This window comes from Ceratotherium simum, chromosome 10 (assembly GCF_057802395.1).
Source record: "Ceratotherium simum simum isolate JZ-2026a chromosome 10, ASM5780239v1, whole genome shotgun sequence".
NCBI classification, from domain to species: Eukaryota; Metazoa; Chordata; class Mammalia; order Perissodactyla; family Rhinocerotidae; genus Ceratotherium; species Ceratotherium simum.
The window spans coordinates 1516682-1530693 of NC_141909.1; the positions used below are offsets into that span (position 1 = coordinate 1516682).

At 40.3% G+C, this 14012-nt stretch overlaps 1 protein-coding gene across 1 annotated transcript in view; it reads left to right on the forward strand.

Moving 5' to 3' along the window:
• Positions 1-14012, forward strand: part of TUBGCP3 (tubulin gamma complex component 3) — an 80316-nt gene that overhangs the window by 32813 nt on the left and 33491 nt on the right. The window contains exons 12-14 of the mRNA XM_004423180.3: positions 7424-7534; positions 7874-7982; positions 11874-12063. Coding sequence (XP_004423237.1) covers positions 7424-7534; positions 7874-7982; positions 11874-12063 — 410 coding nt within the window. The remainder of the gene's footprint in view (positions 1-7423; positions 7535-7873; positions 7983-11873; positions 12064-14012) is intronic.

The following is a 14012-nucleotide window of genomic DNA, read 5'->3' on the forward strand; positions in this document are numbered from 1 at the left end:
TAAGTGTGCGCACTCCGCTGCGGCGGCCCGGGCTTCGCAGGTTCGGATCCTGGGCGCACACCGACACACTGCTTGGCAAGCCATGCTGTGGCAGCGTCCCATATAAAATAGAGGAAGATGGGCATGGATGTTAGCCCAGGGCCAGTCTTCCTCAGCAAAAAAGGAGGAGGATTGGCAGATGTTAGCACAGGGCTGATCTCCTCACAGAAAAACAAAACGAAACAAACCAGAACAAAACAAGTGTTGATGAGGATTTGGAGAAATTGGAACCCTCAAACATTGCTGGTGGGGATATAGAATGGTGTAGCCACTGAGGAAAACAGTTTGACAGTTCCTCAAGAAATTAAAACATAGACCCAGCAGTTCTAGGTATATAACAAAGAGAAATGAAAACATGCATTCACATAAAAACTAGTACATGAATATTCATAGCAGTTATTCGTAATCATAATAGTCAAAAAGTAGAAACACCACCAATGTCCATCAGCTGATGAATGAATGGATAAGCAAAATGTGGTATATCTATACAATGGAGTAGCATTCAGCCTTAAAAAGAAATGAAATTCTGACACATGCTACAACGTGGATGCATCTTGAAAACAGTAGGCTGAGTGAAATAAGCCACACACAAAAGGTCACATATTGTGTGATATCATTTATATGAAGTGTGCAGAATAGGCAAATTCATAGAGACAGACAGTAGATTAGTGTTGTCAGGAGTTGCAGGGAGAGAGGGATAGGGAGTCACTGCTTAATGGAATTTGTCTTTGAGTGATAAAAATTGTTCTGGAATTAGATAGTGGTGATGGTTGCACAACTGTATTGTGAGCAATACTGAAAGTCACTGAATTGCACGCTTTAAAATGGTGACTTTTATGTCATGTGAAGGGGTGCCAGCTACATCGGACTCCTAAGATTTAACTTTCTCCCTGGTTCCTTTGCTGAGTCCTGCTTCAGCCTCACTGCTGGTTTAGGGAGTCCTTGCTGTCCACCTCGTGTTCACCAGGCCTAAGCAGAGCCCAGTGGTTCTGTCTGCATGTCCCTTTGGCTGCACTTGGGAGCCTCGTGGGGAGTTTTAACTTGGGCTGTGATGTGGGTATGAGGATTTCCAAGGCTCCCCGGTGTTTCTGACGTGCAGCAGCGCTTGAGGACCCCTATATGCCCACCCTCTACTCCCTGCAGCTCCAGCCAGATGCAGCATCAGAGTTTGTCTTAAGGGTTGGGGATGACGGAAGGGAGATGGATTCAGAGCGCCTCCTTGTTCCACACCAGCTCTCCTTTATAGAATAGCTTCTTGGGAGTTTTTCTGTGAGGAAAAAAAGTTTAATAGTCAATTAAGAATAGAAAACACTGCATACTAGAGAAAAATCAGTAGTAAAGAACTCTTTAAATTTCCTTTACTGAGTGTTTCCAAGCCTAGTAGTAAATTAGTGATGCAGTGATCAATGTGTGTTTTATTAACACATTCAGTGAGAAGGATTCATTGCTGTGTCACGATCTGTGCACCAGCTTAACATGTGATGTGAAAATACGTGATTTCTTTTGGTGACAAAGTCACAGGTGCTGTGGTTTGTTATCTGCATTTACAATCTAAGGAAAAGCTAAATTTTGGATAGAATTGAGTGCATATCAAGGTGTAATAACCTTCCTTTCCAAGTTCACCGACCCCTCTGCATTCTGTGCCTGTGGACCCCAGGTCAAGAAACACCGAGCGAGAACAAAACCCACAAGAAGAGTCCAAGTGGTCCTGACACTGTGGCCGGGAGCTGGTTTTCTGCAGTTAGCCTGAGCGTGGATGTGTGCATCCGTCTCTAGTTTTCCCACCTCGGGATTGGTGGGATGCTGGTCGGGGTGGGGACAGGACCCTCTCTCCCCTGTCTGTCCTTGTTCTCTGATCTTCTCTGTGGCCCGGCCTGCTCTCCTCAGGAACTTGCCTGCATTAGGCTCCCGCTGACTGCAGTGAGTTCTCCGTCTCTGTCACTGGCTGTTCAGAGCTCACTTGATGTGTCACGTAGCTTTGTTGTCCTTCCAGGAAACCCTTTCAAATACCCCGGGTTTACTTGGTTCCCAGGAAAGGCTTTTCTCTCCTTCTGCTGCTCTGCATCCCACCTCAGCATCCGCCTCGGTGTCCACCTCAGTGTCCCCACCTTGGTGTCCTGCCTTAGCGTCCGCCTCAGTGTCCCGCCTCGGCGTCCTGCCTCGTTGTCTACCTTAGAGGCTTCTGGGTTTGGCTGATTTGCAAGCTCAGGCTTAGCTATTATCTGTTTTACCTGAGAGAAGAACTTCCAGTGCCCTCAGAGCTTTGCTGTTCCTGATGTGGCGTCATTAGAAACTGCTCTGGGTCCACCAGCTGGGATTTTACTTTAATGGTTATGAAGACGGGATCCTTTAGCCCAGAGGTGCAGGGGCTGGTGTCCAGCTTGTATTTTATCTTGTGTGACGCTGAAACGCAGTGGCAGGCGAAGAGAGAGGGCTGTGAGAATTCACAGATATCCCGAATGGTTAGTGTGGAGAGTACTTTGAACGTTTGGGAAGAAGTTTCTAAGTATTTTTGGAAGAAAAGTGATATTATACACATTTTCTCTCATTTGTTACCAAAATATCTAGAGAAGCCACATCCGTCTGCCTTTTCGTGGCTCACAGGGCTCTGAGTCCATCAGCTGACCGAGGAACAAATCCTGCCTGTCGTGGGAGAGAACCAGTCAGCTCGGCGTTAAGCCGATGGAGGGGTGGAGAGGCTGCAGGATAAACTTGCCAGAACCCTAAAGGCTCAGAGCTTCAAACCGGCAACAAAGAAGGGGAAAGTCAGAAATGAGCTCTCGTGCTTTCAAATTCGAAAATTTCCAGACTTGCTTCAAATGTTTACTTAAGAACTTTAATAATTCTCTCAAAATCTCCATCCTTGCATTGGAAGGTAGTGGACTAGCTAGAGATGATGTGGTGCCTGCTTTTTGGAATATCCGTCTCTGTTGATCCATTCAGACTCTTGTTATTTTGTTCCTTTTATACTTCTGCTAGAAATTATTGAAATTTAAAAGTTTACTGTATAAATATCCTATTGTTTTGGCACTTTTATGCCGCACCCCTGAAATATTGTAATTTATCACTTTGCCTTGTCAGTGTCCTTGTCATCATCCCCTGGTCCCAGCAGGTTAGCTTCTCTGGGTGTGGCTGGAGGTAGGTCTTTTGGTAGCCATCTGCCTGTTGACAGGTTGAAGTTGGGGTCCTCTCTGGTCTGTGTTAATGGATCTGATTCTTAGAAACGAAGTTGCTTGCTAAGAAAATTACCCTCTTCATTTCTGTTTTTAATAGGGAGACCTTGGCCTGTGTCCAACAGTTAATGGGAAATCATGGCACAATTATATTTTATTTTTTCCCTTAGTTCTTTCTGTGTTTGACATAATGCTGAAAATTAAAGAACCTTGAGTGGAAAATGCTCAATAAAATAAAAGCATATTGCAGTTATATTCTGACCTTGATTTTTTCCCCTCTATAACTGCATTTTTCGCAAGATTAATTATATTCTAAAGTGTGCCTACGCCTCTCGGTGTTTGCTGCTAGATGTGTGCTAGGGGGGTGATTGCAGGCTACTTTGCGCTCAGATGAAGTGATGCTTTCTGAACTTGTAAAGACGACTGAATTGTCTGAGGTTTTTTATCTTTTAAATTAAATTTTCTTATTGTTCATACTGATAAAAATCCAGCTGCACTCCAACTATCAGGATAAATTAGTGTGTTGTCTGTAGAAACTGGCTCTTCTGTTTAAGGGAATAACAGATAAATACAATTTATATGCAGTTAATCTAATCTGTTGAATGGCAGGCTGCAGAGCGATCAAGCATGGTGCTGAGTAACCTTTTAGATTCCTCCTAGTGGGCCTGTAACGTCCTCTGTTTCCCTCAGGGGTCATTGAAGTCTGGTCAAGTGATGATAGCCTCCATTATAGCAGTTCCGCTTATCCCTCAGAGCCATCATTCGTCTTGTGTTTACATTAGAAAGGGAATATAAATCAAAAAAGTCTAAAAAATCAAGATCAATAGATACTTAGTCATTTAAATTGGTACCCTAAAGATAAGAAATTTGAGTTGAAAATAAATGTAGCTATCTTATCCTCATGGTCATAAAAATGTTGGCATTTACTCAAATACCTACTTATAGAGGAGATTGGCTGTACTTAATTGATATCATCTAGCCCTGACTTACAAGGATCAAATATAAGACCTTGACATCATTAAAAATTTTGTTTCCTTAAATATTTACCCTTGGGAGAAGGTTTCTGTGAACAGAAAAAAAAATCTTTTTTAGTTAGTTGCCCTGGGAAATGATGTTACTAAAAAAATTTCTACTGGTATCATGTTCACTCATTGGCTAAAATTACTGAATTCTTTTGAACAATGTTTTTTTTGATTTAAAAATATTTGTGCAATTAAAAAAATTTTGAGCCTATAAACACAGAGGAGAAAATTAAAATTTATTAGTAATCCCATCATGAACAGATAACCTCTGTTAATATTTTTGTATATCCCTTTTTTACAGTGTATTCTTATATACTTCTGTGTGTACTATGCATAGTGTTTGTAACCTTTGTTTTTTCTTGAAATAAGTAATGAAAATAATTTTATGCCATTAAATATTATTCTTCTATACCAAAAATTTTTAAAATGTGATCTCTGAAACTCCTGAATAGTACATAAAACTGTGTATTTTATGGATATATATTTTTTTCCTAGGAAGAAGGTCTGTACTTTTTATCAGATTCTCAGAAGGGTTTGTAGTAGTTAAGAACAAACTTTATTTTTAATGACTACATGATAATAATTTATAATTCCTTATATATTCCCTTGTTTTTAGCCATTTAGTAGTAGTTTGGAAGTGTAGTATGCCCTGACCGAAAATATTTTAATCTAGTAATGCAAGGATAATATTTTATTCAGAATTTCTTTATCTGTATTCACAAATGAAACTTGCCTATAGTTTCCATTTTGGATATTATTTTTATCAGGTTTTGCTCGAGTTATACTCGATTCAAGTAAACGAGGACATTCTTTGGTCTAGAATACTTTATGTAACATAAGAGTGGTGTCTTTTTTTAAAGTTCAGTAGGACCTGTGCCTTAGTAATAGCATTCTACGTTTCCGATATCTTACAAAGATATTGCTCTTTTTAGAGTCCTCTCTCTCTCCTTGGGTCAATTCAGGTTATTTACATTTTGCTAGGAAACCGTTAATTTTGTATTGCTATATAATTGCTAAAAATATTTTTTAAATTCTTTAAGTCCATTTTGTATCTGTGAACAGACTCATCTTCCTAGTCAGGGTTGTGTGTTGTTCACCTATTGGTGATTTTGAATTTATGTAAGAATCACTAAAAAGACACTTTAGGTATGTTATGACTTAAGTGGATTTTACAGTCCACCTGGGGAACCAAGCTGCCATGTGTAACATAGCAAGTATTGAGTCTTAAACCATCCAGCTTCTAACTTAAAAAACTGCAAGGTACTGACGTTATGGTCCAAATGCTATTTCTCCCTAAAAGAAACTAGGGCTCCTTGGAGAAGTGGCTGATTCTAGGTCTGGGGGAGAAATGAACAAGATGAGCCTAGAGCATCTTCCAAACCAGAGAGCAAGGAAGACTACTCGGGTGAGGTCTAAAGGAGTCAGGAGCCAGCTTGAAGAGGCTTCCATCATCCCAGAATGGAAACATGGAGCGCCAATGAGGATAACACCTGTAATGGATTGAAACACCAGATACAGTTAAATCCATGTTCATGGGGATAATAAAACAAAAAATTTGTCACCGTTGGAGGATGATAAAGATGTTATCAAATATCTCTTGATATAGTCAGATTTTTTCCCCTTTTAATCTATTGATATAAATAATTATAATAATAGTTTCTGGTGAGGCATCCTAGCTCAGAGGAAAGGATGGTGAATTAAATAAAAGGTGCTGGCCTGGCTGATAAAGAGAAAATGCTGCCCAGAAGGAAACATAGACCCCTACGTCATACTCTGCCCCAAGATAAAGTCTAGAGGGATGAAAGAGCTAGGTAATAAAAATAACTCAATAGGAATACTAAAAGAAAATCATGGATAATATTTCTGTAGTCTAGGAATGGGAAGATCTTAGGAAGACAAGAAACTCAGAAGCCATAAAGGAAGACATTTACCGACTTAACACAAAAATGGAACAAAACAGAAACATGGAACGTACTGTAAACAGTGGCATATGATTAACTTGGAAAAATTAAATTTGTAATAATGATTCACAAATGGTCACGATCCATAATAGCATCCCTATGTATTGATAGGAAAAAGACAAAATTAATAGAAAGACAGGTCAAGGATATGAAAAGACAATTCACAGGAGAAGAAAAGAAATGGCAATGGTGTTGTCAAAATAGGCTCGGCTTCCTTTGTGGTCAGTAAAACAGCAGTGCAAGCAACCGTGATTTCACCTCACTGATCAGCAACATCTAAAATGAGCCGGAATGCAGAATATGGAGCATCCTGTTGGTGGGAGTGTTAATCGACACAACTGTTTGGAAAGGAAATATGGCATTGTCTACAAAAATTAAAAATTACTTTGACTCAGCAGTTCTGCTATTAGAAACTGAATTTACAGAAACAAAAGCACAAGTCTGTTAGGACATATGACTGGAAAATGAGAATGGCCTCGTTGTAGTAGCCAGTGAACTGGGAACAACAGTAATTTAGTTTTCTCCTTACCACCCTGTGTCCTTCCTGATGCCAGTGATCAGGCTGGTTGGTGGGGGTGACGAGTGTGAGAAGCACAGTGGACAAGGGAGAAGCTTCTGAGCGTGAGTGGTTCTCTGGAAGAGCCATCAAGAAAAGATCACTTCCTGTGGGGCCATTGGTGGACTGGGTGCTGGCCATTTGTACAGCACGGTCTACCTGTAGCTGACAGTCTGAGCAGAGTACGTTAGCTTAGGCATCTCTGTGTTCCAGGTGTGGGGGACTCTGCAAGTGAGAGCCTGTGGAGCAGAGGGCGGGCACACTGGTCGAAAGAGCTGCAGCTGAGTACATGACAGGAGGGCAGAAGAACTTGGAAGCAGGCGTGAATTGAATCTTCAACAGCTTTAGGATTCTGCGTGTTTTTACTGGGGTGGGAAAGAGCTCCATATGGACTAGGCAGCCCTACCAGATCCTGGATGTTCCTCAGCAGAGGCTGTAATCGATATTCATTATGATCATAAGTCTTCAAGAAAAAGCTCAACTTGGTGATTCCATTTAGAGGGACATGTATCCAAAATGCTTTTTAAAACAAGTTTTATGGTATAGATGGTTAAGTCTCTCTGTATCTGGAGAACTTTGCTTTCTAGAATAACTTATTCTTTGATATTACTGTTAGCTACTATTTTGCCATAAATATCACTTTTTAATGTTTCAATGCCTCTTTGTTTTCAGTTTTTTGTAGCATCAGATCCGACAGTTAAAACAGATCGACTGTGGCATGACAAGTATACTTTAAGGAAATCAATGATTCCTTCATTTATTACGATGGATCAATCTAGGAAGGTAGGGTTAAAAGAGGTTTGTGTGATTTTGATATTTTAATGCTATATCTACCTGGATCATGTGACAAAACTAATCTTCAGTTAAACACAGTTTTATTGTATTTTAGGATTAACATTCTTGAGATGAAGTATGTATTAACTGAATACATCAACATATTAATATGTTTGTTAGTAATATATCTTTTCAGTTCCCAGAATTCACTTGATACTATCCCAGATGTTCTTGTTATTTAGTTTTTAATCAATAGTCAATTTATTTCTTATGAATATTTGTAGTGGTTGGACAATTGATCATTTTAATTTTATATAAAGATAACTTTAGGATATTTTCGTTTTTTAGGTTCTTTTGATAGGAAAGTCCATAAATTTCCTGCACCAAGTTTGTCATGACCAGACACCCACTACAAAGATGATAGCTGTGACCAAGTCTGCAGAATCACCTCAAGATGGTATGATGGTGATGATGATGATGGTGACAGTGATGATAATGTGATGGTATGATGGTGGTGATGGTGACAGTGGGTGATGGTGACAGTGATGATAATGTGATGGTATGATGGTGGTGATGGTGACAGTGATGATAATGGCATGACGGTGATGGTAACGATGATGACACTGATGATAATGTGATGGTGTGGTGGTGAGGGTGATGATGGTGGTGGTGACAGTGATGATAATTTGATGGTATGGTGGTAGTGATGTTGGTGATGGGGACAGTGGTGATGGGGGCAGTGATGATAATGTGATGGTATGATGGTGGTGGTGATGGTCATGATGATGATGGTGGGGTGGTGATGATGGTGATGGTGGTGGTGGTGATATATATTGCTTGAAGTATTTTTTGTTGAACAAGACTGACAGATTTTCTGAATTATTATCCAAAATACCTTAATACACAGTGTGATATATATAAAATAATCTATTACCGTGTAAATTTTGAATTCTCTTTTTTTATACAGAGTTAAACAATAGATATAGGAATAGATGTAGCTCTTTTACCCTTCTTAGTAATTTGTATTACTGTGATAGAGTGATAGTATGCCAAAATAAGAACAGAAAGGAAAAAATGTAGCTAACGGTAGCCATACTTTGGAACTCAAAGACTTGTTCAGAAATCAGCAAAGATTTACAAGTCTGTATGCAAAATGCTGCATTAATTGCTGTCTGCAGTAAATGTCCTGTGGTTTTTCGTCATTCACTGCTGTCCTCTCTTCCATTTTTTCCATTTGCTGCCTGCCTCTACTTCAATAATTTCATGGTGTTTTGTGTGTGGCTAACTTATATAGCTTGCCAGTCTTGGGTATATTTGCTATTTATATTGTCATCTTGGTTCATTCAAGTTTACTTTGCATAGGACAGTGTGCTAGCTATAGGGGAGTAATTCACCACGGCTATGCCTTTCATGAGCTTAAAATGTAGGTATGGAGATAAGACGTACAATAAAATGAAATAATAAGTAATCAGTCAATCATTAATAAAAGAAAGTAATCAATGAAATGAGATGTACAGTGAAATTGCTTTAAGTACACAGAACAATATTGTCGGCTATAGGCACTGTGCTCTAATACATATCCAGAACTTACTCATCTTGCAGAACTGAAAGTTTGTACTCTTTAACCTTCACCTCCCTGTTTCTCCCTCCCTCTAGCCCCTGCAGCCACCATTCTGCTTTCTATTTTATGAGTTTGACTATGTTAGATTCCATGTATAAGTGGAATCTAAAGACACAATATTTGTCTTTCTTTTGTCTGGCTTATTTCACTTAGCATAATGTCCTCCAGCTCCATCCATGTTGTCACAAATGGCAGAATTACCTTCTTTTTAAAGGTTAAATAATATTCTGTTGTATGTATATACCACATTTTCTTTAATCATTCATCTGTCAGTGGTCATTTAGGTTGTTTCCACATCTTGGCTATTGTGAATAATGCTGCTGTGAACATGGGAGTGCAGGTATCTTTTTGAGATCCTGATTTCAATTCCTTTGGATAAATACCCATTGGTGGGATTGCTGGATCATACGGTAGTTCTATTTTTAATTTTTGAGGAAGCTCCGTACTGTTTCCCACGGTGGCTGCGCTGCTTTAGACTCCCACCAGCAGTGCACGGGGTCCCTTTTCTCCATGTCCTTGCAGCGGTTGTTATCTCTTGTCTGTTTGATGACAGGTGTGAGGTGAGATCTCTTTGTGGTTTGATCTGCATTTCCCTGGTTATCTGTGATGTTGAGCATCTTTTCATGTAGCTGTTGGCCCAGTTTGATTTTCAGTATCTGAGAGGACCCACTAGAGGAGATTTCCAGAATGTATGGGAAATGCTGTACTGAAATCTGGATCAAGGTCGCGGCTGACTGTAGCCACTTGGGAATCGCTGTGCTGGTTAAGGACAGGGCCACAGGGCAGAGCGGCAGCTCTAGCTGTCGGGGTCCAACGCCTCTCCCTCTCACCCCTTCTGCCCCCCACAACTGCATTTAACACACAATTTTTCATATACGTTTTAGGGATCCATCGACCCAGGTTAGTTCCTAGGATAGAGAGAGATGTGACCCTAGTACAGATTTCGGGAAATACCTATGTTTAAGAGGTGGAAAAAGGAAGAAGAGCCAGGAGGAGTTGCCTTGATAGCTTTTGACATTTTCTTAGTGCCTAGAGAAGACAACCAACTTGAGAGGCCAAGTGGGGCGTGCCCAGGCCTGCTGTGGAGACCCACAGGCGTGGACCGTACAGCGTCTCGTAAAGGCTCGGCGTGCAGGAGGCTCCATAGAGATTGCTGCTGCTGTTAGATCACTGCCAGCACGGTGTCCACTGCCATGCCCCCCGTCCTCTCCACTTCATAGTCTGCAGAACGAGGGTGGTTTTTGCTATTAAGCTTATAGTATATTAGTGAAGATAAAAGATACAAACCCTGAAGGACTGCTAATAATACAAAAAACAATGGAAAAAGTCAAATTTATATTTCTTATATGTGAAAAAATTTTGATGATTTAAAAGTATGACTAAAGAGTAAGTTTTTACAAACGGGAGGATAAGGTACACCTAAGCCATTAAGGAACAAACTGTGTACAAGGAAGCTCTGAATCACATGTCTTCTGATAGGCCACTTTGGGCTGAAATTGGTGAATATTAAACCTTTTCTTTGGAATGAAAATCCTTAATGACTCAAACAATGGTACAGTAAAAATATTTCTGGGGGGAAATATTTACATTTTTAAAACTAAGTAGATCAACAGAAATATATGCCCCACCCCCCCACCCCAAAATATGCCCATGGAGCAGCTCACCGAGGGTGTCCTCGGGTGACTGTGTCCTCAGGCTTCACTGCTGCAAAGAGTGCACTCTCTCCTCACTGGACATGCTGCGGTCCCATATGCACGTGTAATTGGAATTGTAGCAGTACTCAGAACACTCAGAAAACAAGCCTAACGTCTCTCGGTCTTCAGGTTGGTAACTGAGGTAGTGGGGTTAGACTTCAACTGGACCCTAAAGAGCTTGCCTCTTTGTCTTGCTTAACCTGGACAAGTATCCTACCTTTTCTTAATCCTAGATTGTTTCTCAACAGTGGAATTGTTTTCTAGCTTGTGTTATTATGGTTTTTAAATAAAATCAAGTATTTAGATATATTTCATGAATAGTTTTGTGCTGTATTATACAGATATAAAATAGCATTAAAAAGCTCTGTTATATCTATAATCTCCACGTGCTGTTTCTTTCCAATGTAAAGCTGTGGAAATGCTTATTTTTTTTATGTTACTGCTTAGAGTCTTGCTTCCTCAGTGGTGACAGCCTGCTCTGTTACGTGTCCCTGGAAATCTCCACACCTGTCCTCAGTCTTTACTCTGATGCTCTGATATGGCCGCATGGCAGCAGTACTAACCTTTACACCGAATTTCACAGTTCACAAAGCTCATTACATGTCCCATTTGGTTTATTCTTGAGACTAGTTTTGAAAATGTCTCGTAGGTGTGTGCAGGCGATTCAACACTGACCCGCCCTACGCTCTTTGCACTTTTCACCAAAGTGTTTTAGTGAGATTTCGAGTTAGCTATGTTGTAGAAGGTAATTTGACCCTTAAATGCGTACAGTGTTGAACAGTGCTGTTAGGGGTTCCTCCTGTAGGTCACAGTGCAGATGTCTGCTGTAAATCCAACCGGACATCAGTGTTTTGGTTTCAGGGGCTTGGGACTCCGGTTTGCCTTCCTGACCACGCCTGTGGCCTGTTTGGCCTGTCACCAGTGCCATTTGCAGGCGTTGGCAATGACTTTTGTTCATGTGTGCCTTTAGTTTTTCTCTTGTTAGAATACAAATTATGTATGTATGTGTACTTTTCCCTTTTATTTTTTACAGCTGCAGATTTATTCACAGATTTGGAAAATGCATTTCAGGGGAAAATTGATGCGGCTTATTTTGAGACCAGCAAATATCTATTGGACGTTCTCAATAGAAAGTATAGCTTGCTGGACCACATGCAGGCCATGAGGCGGTACTTGCTTCTGGGTCAAGGAGACTTTATAAGGCACTTAATGGATTTGCTCAAGTAAGAAAACTATTTTGATTTTTATAAATATACAGTAGATTTTAACATGATAAAGTCTTAGAATTTTTGTTTAAAAGAATAAATGACATTAGAGGAAAATTTGTTGAATCTCATAGAACATACTGATAAGATAAAATTGAAAAGAGAAAATCATCACGTTGTCATGTTCAAGTCCCTTAATTTTCTAAATTTATTTTTATTTTTTGTTAATTGATGTTTTAATAGTTTATAACATTGTGAAATTTTGGGTTGTACATTTTTGTTTGTCCATCACCATATATATGTCTCTCTTCACCCCTTGTGCCCACCCCCCACCCCTATTGCCCCTGGTAACCACAATACAGTTTTCTCTGTCCATGTGTTGGTTTATATTCCACATATGAGTGAGATCATACAGTGTTTGTCTTTCTCTTTCTGGCTTACTTCACTTAATACCTTCCAGGCCCATCCATGTTGTTGCAAATGGGACGATTTTGTCTTTTTTTTTATGGCTGAGTAGTATTCCATTGTATATATATAGCACATCTTCTTGATCCAGTCGTCAGTTGAGGGACACTTAGGTTGCTTCCACTTCTTGGCTGTAGTGAATAATGCCGCAATGAACATAGGGGTGCAGAAGCCTCTTTGGATTGTTGATTTCAGGTTCGTTGGCTAGATTCCCAGTAGTGGGATAGTTGGATCATAGGGGATCTCTGTTTTTAATTCTTTGAGGAATCTCCATACCGTTTTCCATAGAGGCTGCACCAGTTTGCATTCCCACCAGCTGTGTATGAGGGTTCCTGTTTCTCCACAGCCTCTCCAACATTTGTTTTTTGTCTTGGTGATTATAGCCATCCTAACGGGCGTGAGGTGATATGTTAGTGTTGTTTTGATTTGCATTTCCCTGATGATTAATGATGTTGAACATCTTTTCACGTGCCTATTGGCCATCTGTATATCTTCTTTGGAGAAGTGTCTATTCATTTCCTCTGCCCATTTTTTGATCGGGTTGTTTGTTTTTTTGTTGTTCAGTTGTGTGAGTTCTTTATATATTACGGAGATCAACCCTTTGTCAGATATATGTTTTGCAAATATTCTCTCCCAGCTGGTGGGTTGTCTGTTCATCTTGATTCTGGTTTTGTTTGTCTTGTAGAAGCTCTTTAATCTGATAAAGTCCTACTTGTTTATTTTTTCTTTAGTTTCCCTAGTCTGGGTAGGTATGTCATCTGAAAAGATTCCTTTATGTCAAGTCCCTTTACTTTTGCTTGTGCTCTGCTTTGTCAAGGAGAAGCTTATGCGCCTTATGAATACTATATATTTTAAAACAAACATTTTGTTCCATATTTTTAGTTTACATTGTTTCTTGTAAAAAAAAAATCCCCAGAAAACTCAAAAAACAAATGCTACTACTCTTCGTTTTGTTCCGTGACATTTCTCATGGCATCTTCCCTTCTAGAACTAAATGTATGTCCTTCCCCTCCATCCATGGAGACGCAGACAGCTCTGTCCCAGAGCCTGTCATGCTCCTGGCCCTAGACTAGACCATCAGACCCTCGGGGTGCAATCTGGGGCTCCCAGCAGCACTGGAAGTGAGCATGCCGAGTGGGGGCCACAGCACGGGATGAGTGTTTCCACTCAGGCATATAAGAACAGAAACGATTATTTTTTGGCATTCCCTTTAGGACACTTAAAATGGCGTTACCTTTCAATCCTACCTGTGCTAACCATTGATTGTTTCAGGCCTTTGGGCCTCAGACTTCAGTGTGCATCAGAATCCCCCAGAGAGCTTGTTGAAATGGGTCACTGGGTCCACCAGAGTCTGGTTCACAGATCTGGGATAGAGGCCAAGAATGTACATTCTGACAGGGTCCTAGCTGAAGGTGAGGCCGCTGGTGTGAGGGCTGCTCTTTGAGAACCTCTGTTTCAGACACACATGCTCCTGTGGTCCCACTTCTAACCAGGAGTCAGTC